At 36.0% G+C, this 19,638-nt stretch overlaps 1 protein-coding gene across 2 annotated transcripts; it reads left to right on the top strand.

Moving 5' to 3' along the window:
- The first annotated feature begins 6,918 nt into the window (after positions 1-6,918).
- Positions 6,919-15,095, top strand: LOC137618115 (uncharacterized). 2 transcript variants are annotated; one of them, XR_011039726.1, is made up of 3 exons: positions 6,919-7,229; positions 7,563-14,686; positions 15,020-15,095. XR_011039726.1 is itself a non-coding variant. In XM_068348116.1 (2 exons), exon 2 carries the CDS (start codon positions 8,482-8,484, stop codon positions 13,480-13,482), a length of 5,001 nt encoding a protein of 1,666 aa, XP_068204217.1. In that variant the 5' UTR covers positions 6,919-7,229; positions 7,563-8,481; the 3' UTR covers positions 13,483-14,991. The 2 variants fall into 2 exon arrangements, 1 of the variants encoding a protein (XP_068204217.1); XM_068348116.1 differs by lacking the exon at positions 15,020-15,095 and having other exon boundaries at positions 7,563-14,991.
- Positions 15,096-19,638: the final 4,543 nt, after the last annotated feature.

Raw genomic sequence — 19,638 nt, forward strand, 5'->3', positions numbered from 1 at the left:
AAAGAATATGGAAATAAAGCAAATCAACAAATGCTAGAGCCGATAGCATTTTAAGACTTAATGCAAAGTCGGCGTCGGTCTCGTACCTTTGCTTTAACCCGTTTGACTGAATCGATCGCATAATGTATTGAGAAAAGTGAAAAAAACACCCACGTTGCTGTGTGGTGCTAAACACTTCACTATTATTATTATCATTATTATTGTTAATTGCTAAGCTACAACCCTAGTTGGAAAAGCAGAATGCTATAAAACCAGGGGCTCCAACAGGGAAAATAGCCCAGTGAGGAAAGGAAAAAGGAAAAAATAAATATTTTAAGAATATCGAATTAGATATCTCCTATATAAACTATAAAAACTGTAATCATAGCTTTTCATAATCTAGTGTGAATGTTAACGGTGCTTGCATGCTATTAAACTTTTTGATATTTTCTAGTAGTAATGTTACGTAATTTCTATTTGATTTTCCAGGTAACAAAGCGTAAACTAAAGGAATAGGTGTATTCTCTTCCAGTCCATGGAGTGTGTATAATTGATAAAACAACAAAGGCACCGATTTAAACGTTCCGTCGGCGTACCAATGTTTGCACTTTAACAAGAGTTCAAGACTTTTCTTTGTCGCAAAGATTAATATTCGGTCCTCAACATTTCCAGAACCAAAATATAAAAACTCGTCCCCATTTGACAACTTTGTCAATCCTTCCGGGAAAGTTATGTCTTTTCTATGTGTTTGAAGGCTAGGTCCATCGTTCTTCTTAAACCGGATATTTCTCATAGTTCTTTTCAGTGCTTGGAAGCTTACCAATTGCTGCTTGACTGCATTCTCCAAGAACATCGAACAATAGGGCATGAGATGACTCCGTTGTATTTTTTGCCTTTTCACGAATTTTCTCACAGACTTTCGCTGCTTCGACACTTGCTGCATCAGCAGCGTGATTATGTCCATTTGATTGCCTTATTATCGTACTTCCGCTTGTACTCACTCGAGGTCGACACTTATTTTTATAGCATTTCTCACACTTCCAGTGCACAGTCTCTTCGATCTTCTTTTCTCTTTAAAATAGATGGCCGCACACATACAGTTTTTTCTACCTTTTTCTGTTTCAACAGAAAAGGAAATTTCGTAATTATGTTTGTATTTTTTTGTGTAAATCGACGAATTGTTGAATCGGTGAATTGTTCATCGATGAATTGTGGTCGATGTATTGTTGTCGATGAATTGTTATCGATAAATTTACCGCATACGACACACACACACACACACACACACACACACACACACATATATATATATATATATATATATATAGATATATATATATATATATAGATATATATACACTACATAATTGATTTATGGGCTCTTTTAATTTCTCATGTAGTACAATTGAGCTGGATGATAATCATAACCTCATGCATTGGTGTTCAAAATTGCATGTGGTTTGGGAAAAAGAATGTAATCATCCGAACTTAATTTGCGTGTCTATTGGTCTTTCTTTCTATTTCTCTCTTTGCACTCCATACACATATATTTAGATCTGTGTGGATCCCTGTTGCCATGTATGTTTCCTATTTAGCAAGTTTCCTAATTATATACAGAAATCCTCACTTTCCAAAAGCATTTGCATATTGACACCTACCTATCCGTTATCATCACGTGCGAAAATGTTCATAGGAAGGCTTACTCTTATAATGAATAAATCCTTTGGGATGAATGTTACTTCTCAGTTTTCATGAGTCATGACTTCCTCTGATATTTACATATACAGTGAATAGAAAATTGAAGTCCACAGACACGTGAATGATGAATTGGTTCGAGGTGATACGTAGATTATTTGAAAATGATGTAAAATCTTTTTAAATTCTGGCTCACTTCGTATCATCGACAGGCTGAAAAATATATGGATAGCATTGAATGAATAATTATCAAATATTAGATGACAACATATTACAGTGAATCAAACTTTTTTTCTAATAAAACCAATTTCTAGGAAGAAGACATGTACAACCGATAGCATCATAGGGGGCGGGGGGGGGGGGGGCGGTTTACGACTCCCCCCTTTTTTAATAAAAAAAAGCTTGACTGTTAAACTTGGGCCTATCAATAAAGTTTGACTATTTAACTTGAGGTTTCCCCGGCCCCTAAAAAAAAAAAGTTTGATTGTAAAGCCTGGGATTTTCACGAATAAAAGTTTGACAGTTATATTTTTTGTTCAGGTTTCTTTCTATTAACTTATCTTGTTTTTTTTTACGGTCTTTCCTACGACGATGTTCTTGCTCAAAGTCAAAAACTATATATGATTCAACATTTGAAAGTGAATTTTTGATAGTCATGAACATTAGTGTAAAACTCATTTTAATCACAAATATGTCGAGTAGAATCAATATGAATTCTTATCGCCTCTAATGGACAAGTAGTTTGAGTTTATTTTCCCATTGTATTAACTAATACATAGCCGTTTTTGAAAAAAAAAAAAAAAAAAAAAAAAAAACCTTACGTCTTTATTCTCGACCCATATTGCATTGGAAATCAAACTAATTGAGGCCGAATGCATGAAAGTCGCTTATTTAGTGATATTACCATAAATAGCCCTTTAATGAAATTCTCTGAATTTCTTATCATACGCAATAGACAAGGGTAACTACAGCAGCATTACACACACACACGCACATGTATATATATATATATATATATATATATATATATATATATATATATATATATGTGTGTGTGTGTATACATATATATATATATATATATATATATATATATATATATATATATATATATATATATATATATATGGTAAGGGATGATATAAATTATAACTTTGTTCATCGCTACTTAACAAGAACATATTGAAATACTACCGCTAGGGATATTGGGTACTTTGACTGACCAAACAGTACTGCATTGGATCCCATTTTCTGGTTAAGGCTCATACACAGAATAGTCTGGCCTATTTTTTCCACATTTTCCTCTGGCATCATACACCTGACAGCACTAAGATTACCAAACAATTCTTTTTTGCTCAAGCGGTTAACTACTACACTATATTTGTTCAGTGACTATTTTCATCTTTGTGGGGGTAGAAGAGGCTCTTTAGCTATGATAAGCAACTCTTCTAGGGGATGGACACTCCAAAATCAAACCATTGTTCTCTAGTCTTAGGTAGTGCCATAGCCTTTGTACCATGGTCTTCCACTGTCTTAGATTAGAGTTATTTTGCTTGATTCCACACTCGGAACGCTGTTCTATATTATTTTTCTCTTATTTCTTTTTTTTTAAGTTTTATTATTGTTCATCTATGAAAGATCTAGTTTAATGCTGTTGATTTTCATAAAATATTTAATTTGAATTGTTTATTACTTCTCTTGTAGTCTGTTTATATCCTTTTTTCCTTCACTCACTGGAGAGAGAGAGAGAGAGAGAGAGAGAGAGAGAGAGAGAGAGAGAGAGAGAGAGAGAGAGATAATCATCAGCTTTTCCTAGTCTTCTTTAGGTCTCAGCTAAGCCCTTCGACTCCTGTCTGTTTATGTTATTTCCATGCCAGACAATACCTGCATATTTTCTCAGTTCGTTAATCCATAGTCTCTTCTTCCTTCTCTTACTTTTTTCGTAATATCTATGGACCTAGTCTGTTATCCTTAATGTCCATCTATTATCTAACTTTGCCCTTGTCGCTTTCTTTTTCTTACATGTTTTTATAATATCCCCTACGTTAGTTTGCTCTCATATCCTTGTTGCTTCTTTTCTGTCTCTTTTTATTAATACTTTCATTATTCTTTCCATAGATCTTTGAGTTGTAACTAGCTTATGTTCTAAGTCTTTTGTAAGGCTCCAAGTTTCCGATGCATACGTTATTACCGCTAGGACTTTCTGATTTTTTCATTTTATAGAAAGTGGCATTTTAATATTCATGACCTCATTTTGGTTACCTAAAGCTCTCCATCCTATGCTTATCCTCCTTTTAATTTTGACATTATATCCTTGGGAAACATAATTAAACACATTTTTTTACTATATCTAGAGGTTCTTCCATAACACTTATTTGTCATCTCAGAATTTTTATTGAACATCATCTTAGTATTAGACATATTTATTTTCTGTCTTACATTTCTTAATTTTCTATTCAAATCCTCTATCATCTCTAGCAATTCCTCCCATGATTCCCTAAATAGAACCATGTCATCTGCAAAAAACTGTTGCAATGTTAATTCCTACATTTTCCTTAAATAAAATCTTAAAAAAAAAAAACTCTTCTAGGTACATTGTGCATAATTTAAACGGGATGCGGTCTTCCTGTCTAACTCCTCCCTCAATCGGAATTTACGCTATATATATTATGTCAAATATTCTAATACAAGGAATAATATATATATATATATATATATATATATATACATATATATATATATATATATATACATATATATATATGCAAATATTCTAATACATGGAATAATATATATATATATACATATATATATACATATATATATATATATATATACATATATATTATGCAAATATTCTAATACATGGAATAATATATATATATATATATATATATATATATATATATATATATATATATATATATATATATGTATTTATATATATATACATATATATATATATATATATATATATATATATATGACTAATATCCTAATACAATCAATAAATACTAATTATTTTGGAGTTAATATTTAATTAAATTTCAGCCGGCCCTCCCTCTCCCCTGGTATATGTATGTATCAACGTCAGATGTAAATATCAGTATTATTCAGTTTTTTTTTGCGATTATTTACGATCTTTTGGTGAGCATATTCCTGTTCTTTTCCTGTTGTTTACTTTGCTGAATTTATTTCGATATGACAATTTTAAGGACATTAAACCATGTGTTGGAACACTTGTTAAATCACATTCAAAATTCGAGAGAGTTAGATCAATTCTCAGAAAGCTCTGATATGGCTGTTTTATCAATGAGCTTTTTTTGTTTAGTATCCTATTTTTTGAAACTGGTAATCTAAATGGGATTACAATGTAGTTTGGTTGCTTCTCAATATAATTTGTATTATTGATATGTGGCAGGATTAACAAACGTATGTGGCATAAAGCTCCATAATTCTATAATTATTCAATAAGTTTACCGGTTCTAAATGTAATATATGTTGCAAACAAAGCTGTTGTTTTAATTTCCAAGGTAAATTGTTTCTATAAAATAATAGTACACTAGATAGAATGAAAACTAAAGTAAGGAAAATCTTCAAAGAAATAGAAACAATGCTTTTCTTCAAAGAAAAGTCTAATATGAAGAAATCAAAAGGTTTTCATGATATAAATCTTGGAATTTACGAAAACTTCAAACTTTGATAGAACTAAAACAATAATCATCTTCCGTTCAATAGTTGCTACAAGAAGAATGTACTAAAAGAGATGTGGAAGATTGAAATTATCCTTCTCTCTCTCTCTCTCTCTCTCTCTCTCTCTCTCTCTCTCTCTCTCTCTCTCTCTCCACACAGGCACTCACACACACTTCCAAGTGGTAAAAATTCATTATATATGAGCTGTAAGTAAAGAGATAGTGTTTCTGATATGAATCAAGTTGAAAAAGTGGAGCGACTAACTACAATTCGATGAGTGAAGAATTACTGTTGGTTTACAGTTGAACGGAAGGATGTAGACGCTCCTATGATTAGAGATATAACTCAAGAGGTAGTCAGTTGATGAAGATTCCAGGGAATGTATTGTCATGTATTAAAAGGAATTGTAAAGATTACTGCTGAAATGTTTTATATGTATTATCGGGATGCTGTTTTTGCACAGTGCTTGTTCAACTTATAAATCCAATTATAAGGAGAAAAGGGTTTCAGATACATAAAAAATCGCTCTAAAATAGCTTCAATTTCGTCTGTTTCCGTGGGACTGATATCGCCCCCGGACCCCCAGCTGCTTTGGTTACGTTTTCCCACCTCCCCCACGCCCCACCCCCTTTTTTTGAAAAACTAGATGGATCAGCGCTTGCAGTTCACCGCAATTGTGGGTAGTGTTGTCCAACATATCTGTCATGTGTCTCCTTTTTGTATATACCCCATTCAGATGGTCCCAGTCTGATGTGTGTGTTGGTGGAATTGAGACGTATGGCCTCCGACGGTATAGGATGTAAGGGGTGCTTGGGGAGGCTATATCACCACCTTTTCTGCCGAAAACTTACTTTTCTATCTTTTACTTTATAACTCATCAGAATATACTGAACTGCACAAATCTATTAACTCAGAATAGATTCAAATATATCAAATTGCAAAAATTTATTAACTGATTCTTCATAAGTGATATCATTCTTAAGCAATTCCTCGTATAGAAGGATTTAGTTAACCAGTATACATGTATTTCCCTGTTATAGTAAGGAATTATTATACTTATATGTATATATTTACAACATATACACAGGCAAATATATATATATATATATATATATATATATATATATATATATATATATATATATATATATATATATATATATATATATATATGTGTGTGTGTGTGTGTGTGTGTGTGTGTATATATATATAAATATATATATATATATATATATATATATATATATATATATATATATATATATATATATATATATATATATGTGTGTATATATTTATATACATGTATGTTTATATATGCATATATGTATATGCATATATATTTATGGATATATATTGTTAGAAAATATATTATCACGATTGTTTCTTATGGTTGAATGCGAGGAAACTGAAGTTTATTCATTAGTTTATGATCGGTATTTGACCACCTTATTTCATCTGAATTGGTTTCCTCCCATTCCCTTGGAATTAAGAAGGAAATGGATACTGTTTGCTTGTTTTTGCTCTTCACAGGAGAACAACCATACTACGGTTGTTTTGGGTAAATTAAAGTTACGACGCAAGGCAGGCAAAAAGTGAAGGCAGTGTTGGAGGGAGGCGTTGAGAGAGTAAACGTCAAGACACCAACGCTCTCATACTGGGTGGCTTTTTATTTTGTACGTCTTCACGTTGATTATCAACTGGATATGCTGTTTCCCTTAATTGCGTATAAAGGGATTGTTCTTTTTAACATGGAAGAATAAAGCCATCGGCGCCGCCCCGGACGAAAGCTACTGTTGCCGACTATTATTCGTGTACTAAACGTCGAGATCAACCAAGAAGCACCAAGGATGATTTATAAGGTTGGTCATTAATGATACCGATCATCTCAATGTAATTATGTACTCTTAACAAGCTAAATGTTTTGTATAATTTACTTCGGTGTCTTAGCAGTTAGCCTTAAGAAATTCTTGAGTTTTTAAACTTAGTTTCTTCAAGTGGGTGGAATACAATGTTTGTAGCTTTCAAGTTAAACTATGTTTTTTATTCAGTATTGTTTAGTGGGTTGAGACAGCTCCCTGTTACTACACACGTTGTTGCATAGTTTTTCTTCATGTTTTTGGACTTGTGTGTAGTATTCCACCTTATTGTTTTTGGTACATTGTCTAATGAAGGTAACTTTTTTGTACTCTCAGGAAATCTTGGTAAACAGTGGGTTGGGACCAACTATTAAGGATGACCATATTAATTCATCGTGATAGAAAGAGGAAATAAAATTTATGTTTTAGTATAGCGAATTTTTCTTATCCCAACCAACTTAGTTGTCTACCTGTTGGAATAAAATATTTACATTCAAAGTTTTTCCAAGATGGCGCCCAACGTGGGGCTATGCTAAGTTGGTTGGTTTCAATGATAGTGTTAGTTGAAGTCGTGCATTGCGGCAGAACTCCGGGGCGGCCCTTATTACAGTATGAAGTTAGCACTTGTAGGTCACTCTTATGTTAAGCATTTGCAAAGAGTTTTTCCCTCTAATTTGAAAATTAATGATATTGATTTTCAGTGTGAATTTTTTGGTTATAGTGGGGCTAAGTTTAGAACCTTGGTTGCAAATGATAGATTTATTTCAGAGTTGAAGACATATGACCCAGATTTTGTTCTTGTTTTCTTGGGTGGTAATGATATTAGTATTCGAGTAAGCTTGGATATTGTAAGATTGCATTGTTCTGAATTTTACCAAAAATTACGTAGCTGGTTGCCTAGGTCTAAGATCATTGCCAGTCAAATTGAGCAAAGGTATTATTCAGCTGGTAACAGATTTCAGTGTCCCACCGGAATAGATTACCATTATCAGCGGAAATACTTGAATAGGTTTATTTATAAGCTCAAATTGAAGGATTTTTTATTTAGAGTTGATGGAAAATCCAAACTAGACAATAAGGCGTTGTTTGCTGATGAAGTTCATTTAAATACTAAAGGACTCGAGAAACTTACCGAATTGGTGAAGGAGGGGTTGACTTATTGGATAGAGCACTCTTGAGTTGTAAAGTTAAGTTTATTGCTTTATCATTTTCTCGTTTATTTTTGTTCTGTGATTCTTGAATTAAAACAAAGAAAATGAGTTCATTGGATCTTTTAGTTAATGCACGAAAATACCTACGTGGTAGCATTACAAAACAATATGGTAGTAAGGACAGTTTTAGTAGTCTGTCTAGGGTGCAAAGAATCGCAAAAAGAGAAAAATTAAAAGGTATTTTAGCCGAAGTAAAGGATTATGATCACAAAATTACAGATGCGAAGTGGTCTGAAAGTATGAATGAGGAAGCCTTTTCAGTAGAACTTAGTATTTGTGACCAATATGTTGATAAAGTTACTGAAATGTTAGCTATTCTGGAGGATAAACCAAATGTTGCAAGTGATAACAGCTCTAGAAGTCTGTTGAAGAATCCTGTTATTCCCTTGCCCACTTTTAACAGTAGCCCTGACGAAAATATCAATAGGTTTTTCCAGGAGTTTGAATCTGTTTCAGAGCAACAACAGTTTTCCAATAGAGATAAGTTTTTGCTGTTAAAACAACAAGTGCATGGGAGAGCAGAATATTTGATTAATTCTCTTGAACTGAGTAGTCAGTCATATGAGGATGCAAAGAATTTACTAAGTTGTGCATTTGCTTCCACTGATTTACAGAAATATAATACTGTAAGGATGTTTTCCGAGCTTAAACTGAAGTCATCAGATGATCCTTTTTCATATATTGGAAGGGTAAGATCATTAATAGAAAATGTGAAGTTGTTAAAGATGAATGGTGATGACTTTGCTCAGTATTTTGTGTGGGAAGGCTTAAATGAGACTTTTAAACAGCATTTGATTAGTATCACTAATAATGTCAGACCTAGTTTAGAAGACATACAGGAGCACTTCTTTGAAGCTTCAGATAGGTATCTGCAGGATTCCAAAGCTCATTCAAAGACTATTGTTAAGGAAAAATGTGAGAAGGTGAGCTCTACTAATCTAGCAATCTCAGTTGATAAGAGGAATATTCAAAGGGGTTGTTTATTATGTTGTAATAGTGATTATCCCTTGCACAAGGTTTCGGAATGTGAAGTTTACAGGACTCCTGAGAAGAAATTGGAACGTATTGTAGAACTGGGTAGATGTTTAAAGTGTTGTGGACAGGGACACTTGGCAAATAATTGTTTTTTCAGATTTCATAAGAGATGCTTCAAATGTAATGAATGGCATTTTTCTTATTTGTGTACGAAAGAGCCAAAGGTAAAAAAGGTCAGCAGAGTAGAATCGAAAACAGGTGCCAAATCAAAAGTTGATAAGGATGGTACTGTGCAGATTAAGAATGGCAGTGCTTTGATTGCAGGATCAGTGACTGGTTGTATGGGTGATATGGCTTTACCTACATTTACATGTAAATCAAAAACTGAAACCTTTAGAGCCTTACTGGACAGCAGTTGTCAAGGGAATTTTATTACATCTGAACTTGCCACAGGACTTGACTGTGAGGTTATTTGTGATGGTATCAGCGTGGAAGTAAATGGATTTAATGCTTCTAGAAAGTATAAAACAAAATTAGTGGCTGTTGATTTAGATATTGGGGATAAGAATTATAAAGTTCAGGCTATTTGCGTACCTAATATTGGAATTGACATTTTAGTCCCCAACTTATCAAAACTTGCTCAAGCATTTAAAAAGAAAGGATATGTCATTGCAGATAATCAACTTTTGAACTGTGATAGGATATCTAATGTGAAATTTGTGTTGGGAACCAGTTCAGCTCATTGTTTGTTGACCACAGCTAAATTGTTTGGTGATATCAATCCTTTAGTTTACTTAGATTCTCCTGTAGGAATATTGTTTATGGGAGAAGCCAGTAAGGCATTTAAAGTTGTTGATGAAATTCCTACTTTGAAGAATGAGGTTCAATTTAGACTTGCCAGTTTCTTATGTGTTCAGCCTAGGGAATGCGTATTAGATGAATGGCAAGATAATGTAAATGACAAGGATTCTAATTTTATTATAAAGGTTAATAAACAGTCCAATAAGGTCTTAAATGCAATAGCCGATCGAGCTCTAGATGAAAAGGTGAAGGAAGTTCTCAATTATGAAAATATATCTTATGAGGAAGATTCGGAGTTGAATAACGAATTGGTTAAGAATACCTTGTCTAATATTAGAATAAATGATGAGGGTCGCCTAACCATGCCATTAATGTGGAACCAGAGGACATCTCATTTGTTGGGGCAAAACATCAATATGAGTAAGGGAATACTAGCTTCTAATTTTAAGAAGTTGAAAAGAAACCCTGAACACCTAAGTATGGTTGATGATGTTATTCAAGAACAAATAGAAATGGGCATAATTGAAAGAATTCCAAATGTGGAAAAATTCCTTGAAAAGCATCCTGAGGCTAGCTTCCTAGCTCACATGCCAATCTTTAGACCTGATAAGGAAACCACAAAGTGTCGAGTTGTGTTCATGTCAAACTTAGATGAAAGTGTAGACGGTAGACCTCTGACAGTTACTCACAATCAAGCCATGCACCCTGGTCCTAATTTGAATCAGAAGTTGAGTACTGCATTTATGAATTTAAGGTTTGGCTCTAAGTTGCTCTGTTATGACATCAAAAAGGCCTTTAATCAGGTTGCCTTAACTGAGGAAGATCAAAGCAAGTTGCTATTTTTTTGGTATAGAAATGTGTCTAAACATGACTTTACATTGGTAGCATATAAGAATATAAGATTAAGTTTTGGACTACGTTGTAGTCCAACGATACTGATGTTGTCATTATATTATATATTAGTTGTTGATGATTGTGATCCTAATTTGACTGATGTTAAGAGGCTTTTGTATCAGTTGTTGTATATGGACAATGGAGCATATACTTGTAGTTCAGGGGAAAAGTTGAATGAAGTTTACAAAGTTTTGCCTTCCATTTTTGAGAAATATAAATTTCCCTTGCAACAGTTTGTTACAAATGATCCCTCATTACAAGAAGTTATTGACAGGGAAGGATCCGGTCAAACTCCTCATGAGGTAAAGCTGTTGGGTCTTCAATGGTCAAGGGATTCTGATCAGATTTATACATTGCCTGTAATGTTAGATCCTAATGCTAATACGAAAAGGTGTGTGTTAAAAACTATTGCTTCCAATTTCGACATCTTTAATTTCAATGGCCCAATTTTGAACAGAGCCAGGATTTTTTTGCACAATTTGCAAACTAATAAATTGGACTGGGATGAAATCCTTGATGGAGAACAACTTAAGGAATGGAAATGTATTGTAAATCAGGCAAATTCTTCACCACCCATTAAATTTGATCGTTTTGTTGGTGAAAGGGATTCTGAGTACATATTAGAATGTTATGTTGATGCAAGTACTGAGATATATGGAATTGTTATTTATATTAGAGAGGTTGAGTCATGCAAGAGGAGTTTTCTTATAGCTAAGAATAAGTTTGTTAATTCATCACTGAAAGCGAAGTCTGTGCCCTCTCTAGAGCTTCAAGCACTGGTTTTGGGTTGTGAAGTGCTGAAGTCTGTTTATGATGAACTTACTGGGCAGTTTTATTTATCTAAGATCAATATTACCGATTTGCAACTGTTTTCAGATAGACTTGTCGTTCTTCATTGGCTGCATTCTAGTGCTGTCAAATTGGATAAAGTAAATAAAAGAACTGTATTTGTTAATAATAGGCTCGAACTAATACAGAGGATATGTGAGCAAATTCCAATATTGTTTAACTATATTGCAGGTATCAACAATCCTGCAGATTGTATTAATCGTCCGGTTTCCAGGAAGGTCTTGTCCCGTACTAACTATTGTTGTGGTCCAAATTATGAGCAGTTTGAGGAAACAAAGGTTCAGGAAGAGGTATTAAGGTTCAGATTACCTAGCGGGCCGGTTCAAGAATTTGGCGTTTCTGTTAACCAAGCAGCAGAAAACCTAGTAACAGATCATTTGGTTCCAGTGGATAGATTTTCTAACTTGACTAAACTAGTAAAAGTACATGCTAAAGTTTTAATGGTAGTGAATAAGTGGAAAACTGCCCTTTCTAGAAATAGTTCAGTTATTTCATCTTTGGAAATAAAGCCCCCAGATTTTAATTATTATGAACTGGCATTGCAACAAATTATAAGCAAAGAGCAAAAGCTCAGATTTCCAGAAGTTGTAGAGTTTTTTCAAAGAAAGCAATGTCCTAAAAAGGATATCCCTGACCTAGTTTCTCAGCTGAATATCTACCCTGACAGGAATAATGTTTTGAGAGTACATGGGAAATTTGATAGACCTAATTCTCACAGGGTGTTCTTCCCAGTGTTACTACCTAAAGATAGTTTATTAACTTCATTGATTGTTAGGGATGCCCACATAAAGCTAGGACATGTTGGATATTATGGGGTACTGAATTTATTGAGAAAAAATTATTACATACCACACATATTTTCTGTTGTAAAGAAGTCTGTAAGCTCTTGCATTACTTGTAAAAGATACAATCAAAGACCTGTACGACTGAACCAGTCTCCATACAGATTATTTAGATTGGAACCCTCTGATACTCCTTTTGGTTATCTATATTTGGATTATTGCGGGCCTTTTAATTGCAAACTGTCAGATGGCCGTAGGAAGGTTTGGATATTGTGTTTTTCTTGTATGTACACTAGAGCCATTAATTTGCAGGTATGTTATGATATTTCCGTATCAGAATTTTTAAGGGCATTTATGATACATGTATTTGAGTTTGGATTACCCCAGTTAGTTATTAGTGATTTGGGGACTCAAATTGTAGCAGCTGGAAATAAAATAACTGATTTTCTTAACGATCCGCAAACGGATGAGTATTTTAAGGAGAATGGCATTAATAAGATTAAGTTTGAGAGTTACTTTAAAGGGTGTAGTTCCCTTGGCTCTCTTGTTGAAACTTCAGTAAAAATGACAAAACAAATGATAAATAAGAGCATCGGGACTAATATTCTTGAATTGGGAGATTTTGAATTTTTGATATGTCAAGTTAGAAGTTTGGTTAATAAGAGACCCATTGCATTTAAGGAATCTTTGAGAGATCAGGACCTTCATACACTTAAGTCCCATAACCCCAGAGATGCTGCTTAGAGGCTATGAGATTGTGACTGTCAATTTGATCCCAGAATTACAACCCTTGCCTGAGTTGGATGAATATTCAGACCATACGTCCCCGTCTAATTTGGTGAAGGATAAATATACCAAAATTAGGAAAGTTAGGCATAGACTGTTTGACTTATATCAGAGTGAGTTTATGCCTACTTTGTTGAATCAGGCAATAGACACCAAAGACAGATATAAACCCTGCAAGCATGATAAAATAGGTGTTGGTGATATAGTGCTTATAAAAGATGCTAATGTTAAGCCTGTAAACTTTCCAATGGGAATTGTTAAGCAGATAATCACCAATAATGAAGGAGAGACAACTGGTGCAGTTGTCCTGAAGGGTAGAACAGCAGAATTAACTAAAAGACATGTGAGTTGCCTGATACCTTTATTGTTATTTGAAAATTCTTCTGAAGATGAAGACTTAGCAGGTGACCTTCCTAAGATTAGCACTGAATTATCAGTTAGACCCAAAGGTACTAGGAAGGCTGCTTTGGAATCTATCAAAAAGACCAGACATTTTGTCTGACGATTGATTGAATCTTTCGGTCTTTTTGAATTTGTAAATATTTGTGGTTATTTGTATATATTGGTAATGATTATTTTTCTTTTTTTTGTCTTTATAAATGCATTATATTTTTTTTAACAATTTTTTTCTGGAAATTGTTAAACCTTGTCGGGGGAATGTTAGAAAATATATTATCACGATTGTTTCTTATGGTTGAATGCGAGGAAACTGAAGTTTATTCATTAGTTTATGATCGGTATTTGACCACCTTATTTCATCTGAATTGGTTTCCTCCCATTCCCTTGGAATTATGAAAGAAATGGATACTGTTGCTTGTTTTTGCTCTTCACAGGAGAACAACCATACTACGGTTGTTTTGGGTAAATTAAAGTTACGACGCAAGGCAGGCAAAAAGTGAAGGCAGTGTTGGAGGGAGGCGTTGAGAGAGTAAACGTCAAGACACCAACGCTCTCATACTGGGTGGCTTTTTATTTTGTACGTCTTCACGTTGATTATCAACTGGATATGCTGTTTCCCTTAATTGCGTATAAAGGGATTGTTCTTTTTAACATGGAAGAATAAAGCCATCGGCGCCGCCCCGGACGAAAGCTACTGTTGCCGACTATTATTCGTGTACTAAACGTCGAGATCAACCAAGAAGCACCAAGGATGATTTATAAGGTTGGTCATTAATGATACCGATCATCTCAATGTAATTATGTACTCTTAACAAGCTAAATGTTTTGTATAATTTACTTCGGTGTCTTAGCAGTTAGCCTTAAGAAATTCTTGAGTTTTTAAACTTAGTTTCTTCAAGTGGGTGGAATACAATGTTTGTAGCTTTCAAGTTAAACTATGTTTTTTATTCAGTATTGTTTAGTGGGTTGAGACAGCTCCCTGTTACTACACACGTTGTTGCATAGTTTTTCTTCATGTTTTTGGACTTGTGTGTAGTATTCCACCTTATTGTTTTTGGTACATTGTCTAATGAAGGTAACTTTTTTGTACTCTCAGGAAATCTTGGTAAACAGTGGGTTGGGACCAACTATTAAGGATGACCATATTAATTCATCGTGATAGAAAGAGGAAATAAAATTTATGTTTTAGTATAGCGAATTTTTCTTATCCCAACCAACTTAGTAGTCTACCTGTTGGAATACAATATTTACATTCAAAGTTTTTCCAAGATATATATATATATATATATATATATGTGTGTGTGTGTGTGTGTATAAATCAACAAATTTTGTAGCTCGTGAATTCATTATTTTAATTTCTTTCCCTTCCTTCGTTTGTAATGTCTAGCGACCCATTCTGTTATTCTTTTAGTTCATATATCGTCGGTTTTTCTGGCTATATGTCGTGCACACGTTCATTTCATTTTCTTATATGTTAGAATATCCTCAACTTCAGTTTACTCCCATATCCATGTTGCTCTTTTTCTGTCTCTTTATGTTATTCCCATCATTATTCTTTCCATTGCTCTTAGAGTTGTAACCAGTTTGTGTTCTAATGTTTTAAGGTTCCAAGTTTCTTATGCAAAAATTAATACTGGTAGGACCATCTACTTAGATAATTTTAATTATAGAGAAAGTGATATCCTACTTTTCATGCTCCTTTTTTTACCCAATGCTATCCTTCCCGTGCTTATCCTTCTTATAATTTCGAACTCATGTCCTGGGGAAACCCTTACTGTCTGTCTGTAGTATGCATTTTCATTAACAATCTCTAGAGATTTGCCCATAACCCTTATTTTTCTGTCTCTCTGCATTTTCCTGTAACATTGTGTTAGTTTTGCTCATGTTATTTTTCAGTCCAACATTTCTGCTTTCTCTATTCAAATCTGTTGTATTATTTTGCTATTCATTCCATGATTCACTAAACGTAAGAATGTCCTCTGTAAATGTCAAGTTGTTAAGGTATTCCCCATCAATGTTATTCCTAAATTTTTTCAATCTTAATTCTTAAAAACTTCTTCTAGGCACGCTGTAAATAATTTAGGAGAGATAGGGTCTTCTTATCTAACTATTTTTCTCAACTGGATTTTTCTCACTAAATTTATGTATTTTATGATAGCTGTACTACTCGTATAGATATGTTCAACTGTTTAACATAGGTATCGTCTATTCTTCATCTTTGAAGGGCTTTCATTACTGTTTAAGTTTTAACAAAACAAAAACTTTCTCATAATCTTTTAATGCTATACATAGTGGTTTGTCATCCTTAGTTGATTTTTCCATTAGTTGGTTAACTGAATGGATAAGGTCACTTGTTGAATATCATCTAAAACCTGCCTGCTCTCTTCATTCATTACAGTTTAACTTTCTTTCCATTTGCCTAATGTGATCTTTGTGAATATTCAATATATAATTGAGAGTAAACTTATTGGGCGGTATTTTTTCCGGTGTTTTGTGTTGATCTTTTTTTTTTTTATAAATAATATGATAATTTTTGTTCAAGCTTAAAGTATATAGCAGTCTTGAAAAATATTTGTGGAAAGCTCAACCAGATTCAGTACTATGACATATCCTCCGTCTATTATCATATTTAGGCCATTTTCTTTTCCTCTTTTCCTGCATTTTGATTCTTTCTCTACGACTGTTATTTTCGGCTCAGGGGAATCATTATTTCTATTGGCCAAGTTATTTACTGTATAGTGTGACGGGCCGAGAGAAGGTTGTGACTCAAAGATAGTGTGAAAGCAACTGAGTAAATTTATTATAGAACACTCTCCTTTATATACAAAAGCTCAAAGCAACAAGAAATTTCATGTTAAAAAACAGACACTGTTACAGAGGAGAAAAGCAGACATGTTTATTCTGGTTCTTTTTAGTGCAAGGGAAGAGCGAAGATACAAGCATAATATATACACAAAATGAACTATGTACGATCGTGTGACACACAGATGGTACATGGCTCCCCCCCCCCTAAAAATTACATACTGTACATGTTAAATAGGGCGCCCTGATCTTGAGAGGCGAACTGTAGGCGGGTCATCTGGCAGGAGATAAGCAGGTTTTAGACGATCAATGGAAACCCAGACTTCTTTGCCAGGAATGTTTAGTAGGAATGCTTTCAGACTGTGTCGGATCACGAGGAAAGGGCCCGTGTAAGGGGGCGTTAGTGGTGGCTTGCTAGTGTCGTTGCGCAGGAAGACGTGCGTTGCAGAGTGCAAGTCTGTTGGTATGTGATGCTTCGCTGGGGACTTGTAAGTCTGGCGGCATGGAGTAAATTTTCCCACGACGTGACGTATGGGCTGGAGATCGTCGGAGGAGGTTGTAGAAGGAAAAAATTCGGTAGGGACGACCAACGGGTCGCCATACACTATTTCAGCTGCCGAGACGTCGAGGGCGTCTTTAGGAGTGTTCCTTAGTCCCAGGAGGACCCAGGGAAGCTGACTAAACCAGTTGGAATCCTTGCAGCGGGACATCAAAGCTGCTTTGAGGGTGCGATGAAAACGTTCAACAATTCCATTGGCACCTGGGTTGTAAGCCGTTATCTCATGTAGGGTGATGCCTAGGAGATTCACTAATGATGTCCACAATTGAGAGGTGAAAGTGGTACCCCTGTCAGAAGTAGTATGCTCAGGGATACCAAATCTTGCAATCCAGTTTCCATGGGAATGGCTTCAGGCCAACGAGTGGAGCGGTCGATGATGGTAAACAGGTAACGATGTCCTTGTGATGTGGGTAGGGGTCTACAACGTCGATGCGAATGTGTGGGAAACTATGCTGAGGTTAAGGAAAGGTGCCCACTCCTGAATCCGTGTGTCGATGTACTTTGAAAGTTTGGCAAGAAGTACAGGCGCGGACCCAATCCTTAGCATCCTTATAAATGCCGTGCCAAATGAACTTCGCCTTTACCAGCTGTGCAGTAGAACGGCACAAGGGAAGTGAAAGGCCGTGAATGAAATCAAACACCTACTGGCGCATGGGAGCAGGAATCCAAGGTCGTGGTCTACTAGTACTGATGTCACAGAGCAGGGTTGTGTTGGAGTCTTCGAGGGGGAAGTCTGTCCAACGGAGGGACGTGCAGGATGTCCTACATGCTTGATATTCTGGATCCTGTCGTTTGGCTTCAGCCAGGGCGTTGCAATCCATTCCTAGTTGAACAGCAGCCAACGCATTTCTTGACAGGGCATCGACAATGGGATTCATTTTCCCAGGGACATATTGAAGGGTGTAATTGTATTCAGAAACGGTGGAGAGATGTCGGCATTGCCAGGCGGACCAGGCGTCAAACTGTCAAGTGAAGTCGTGTACCAGAGGCATGTGGTCTGTGCGAATGATGAAGGGCGTACCTTCTAAGAAATGGTGAAAGTGACAGACAGCCAAGTGCACCGCCAGCAATTCGCGATCGAAGGTAAAATAACCCGATTCTGCCTTGGACAGTTTTCTGCTGAAGAAGGCCAATAGGCGAGGCGAGCCGTTGACCACCTGTTCGAGTACTGCACCAATAGCGACGTCGCTGGCATTGGTGGAGAGAAGGAGAGGGGCATGTGGGATAGGAAAAGTGAGAACCACAGCAGATGATAGGGCCTTCTTTCCATTGCAGAAGGCTGCTTCTTGAAGGGGACTCCATTTCAGGTCCTTTGGCTTGCCCTTGAGGGAGGCGTAGAGGGGAGCAAGAGTGGCGGCAATGGCTGGCAGAAAACGGTGATAATAGTTGATCATGTCCAAGAATTCCTGCAGAGCTTTGACGGTCGAGGGTGCGAGGAAGTTCTGAACGGCTGCTACCTTCTCAGGGAGGGGATGGACTCCTTCAGGAGTGATGCGGTGCCCTAAGAACGACACTTCGTTGGCGCCAAAGGTACACTTGTCGTACCGGACTACAAGGCCGTTTTGTTGCAGGCGGTCGAGCACGATGCACAGGTGACGGAGGTGTTCCTCTTTTGAGGAGGAGAACACAAGTATGTCATCCACATAACATACACAGAAAGGGAGGTCCCCTAAGATGCCATCCATGAGACGTTGAAACATGGCCCCAGCATTACGAAGGCCAAAACAGGAGTAATTGAAGGTGTGTGTACCAAACGGAGTGGTGATGGCAGTCTTGGGGATGTCTTCTGGGTTCTTAGGTACCTGATAATACCCCTTCTGGAGGTCGAGCGTAGAGAATGCCTTTGCTTTGTGCAGATAGGAGGTCACATCGGCAATGTTTGGGAGGGGGTAGTGATCCAGTTCTATTTGCATGTTCAGGCGCCTGTAATCCCCGCACGGATGGAAGGAGCCGTCTTTCTTCAGAACAATGTGTAAGGGTGACGACCATGGGCTGGAGGCCTTTTGGCAAAGGCCCATTTCGTCCATTTCGGTGAACGTCTGTTTGGTGGCTGCCAATCGTTCCGGTGCCAGACGTCTGAATTTTGCAAAGACTGGGGGTCCTGTCGTCTTGATATGGTGATAAATAACGTGCTTGGCAGGAACCGTGGGCGTTTGGCGAAGTTCTGGACGGAAAACTTCCCGGTACAACGTGAGGAGGTAGGCGTAGGCATCCGTGGGTGCGCTGATGTGGAGAGCGAGGTTAGAGGGAGCGGTTTGAAGAGGTGTCGAAAAGTACGAGTCTGCGTTGACCAATCGTCGGTGGGGGACGTCGACCAAAAGTTGGAAATGAGAGAGGAAATCCGCATCGAGGAT

Source organism: Palaemon carinicauda, chromosome 24 (assembly GCF_036898095.1).
Source record: "Palaemon carinicauda isolate YSFRI2023 chromosome 24, ASM3689809v2, whole genome shotgun sequence".
NCBI classification, from domain to species: Eukaryota; Metazoa; Arthropoda; class Malacostraca; order Decapoda; family Palaemonidae; genus Palaemon; species Palaemon carinicauda.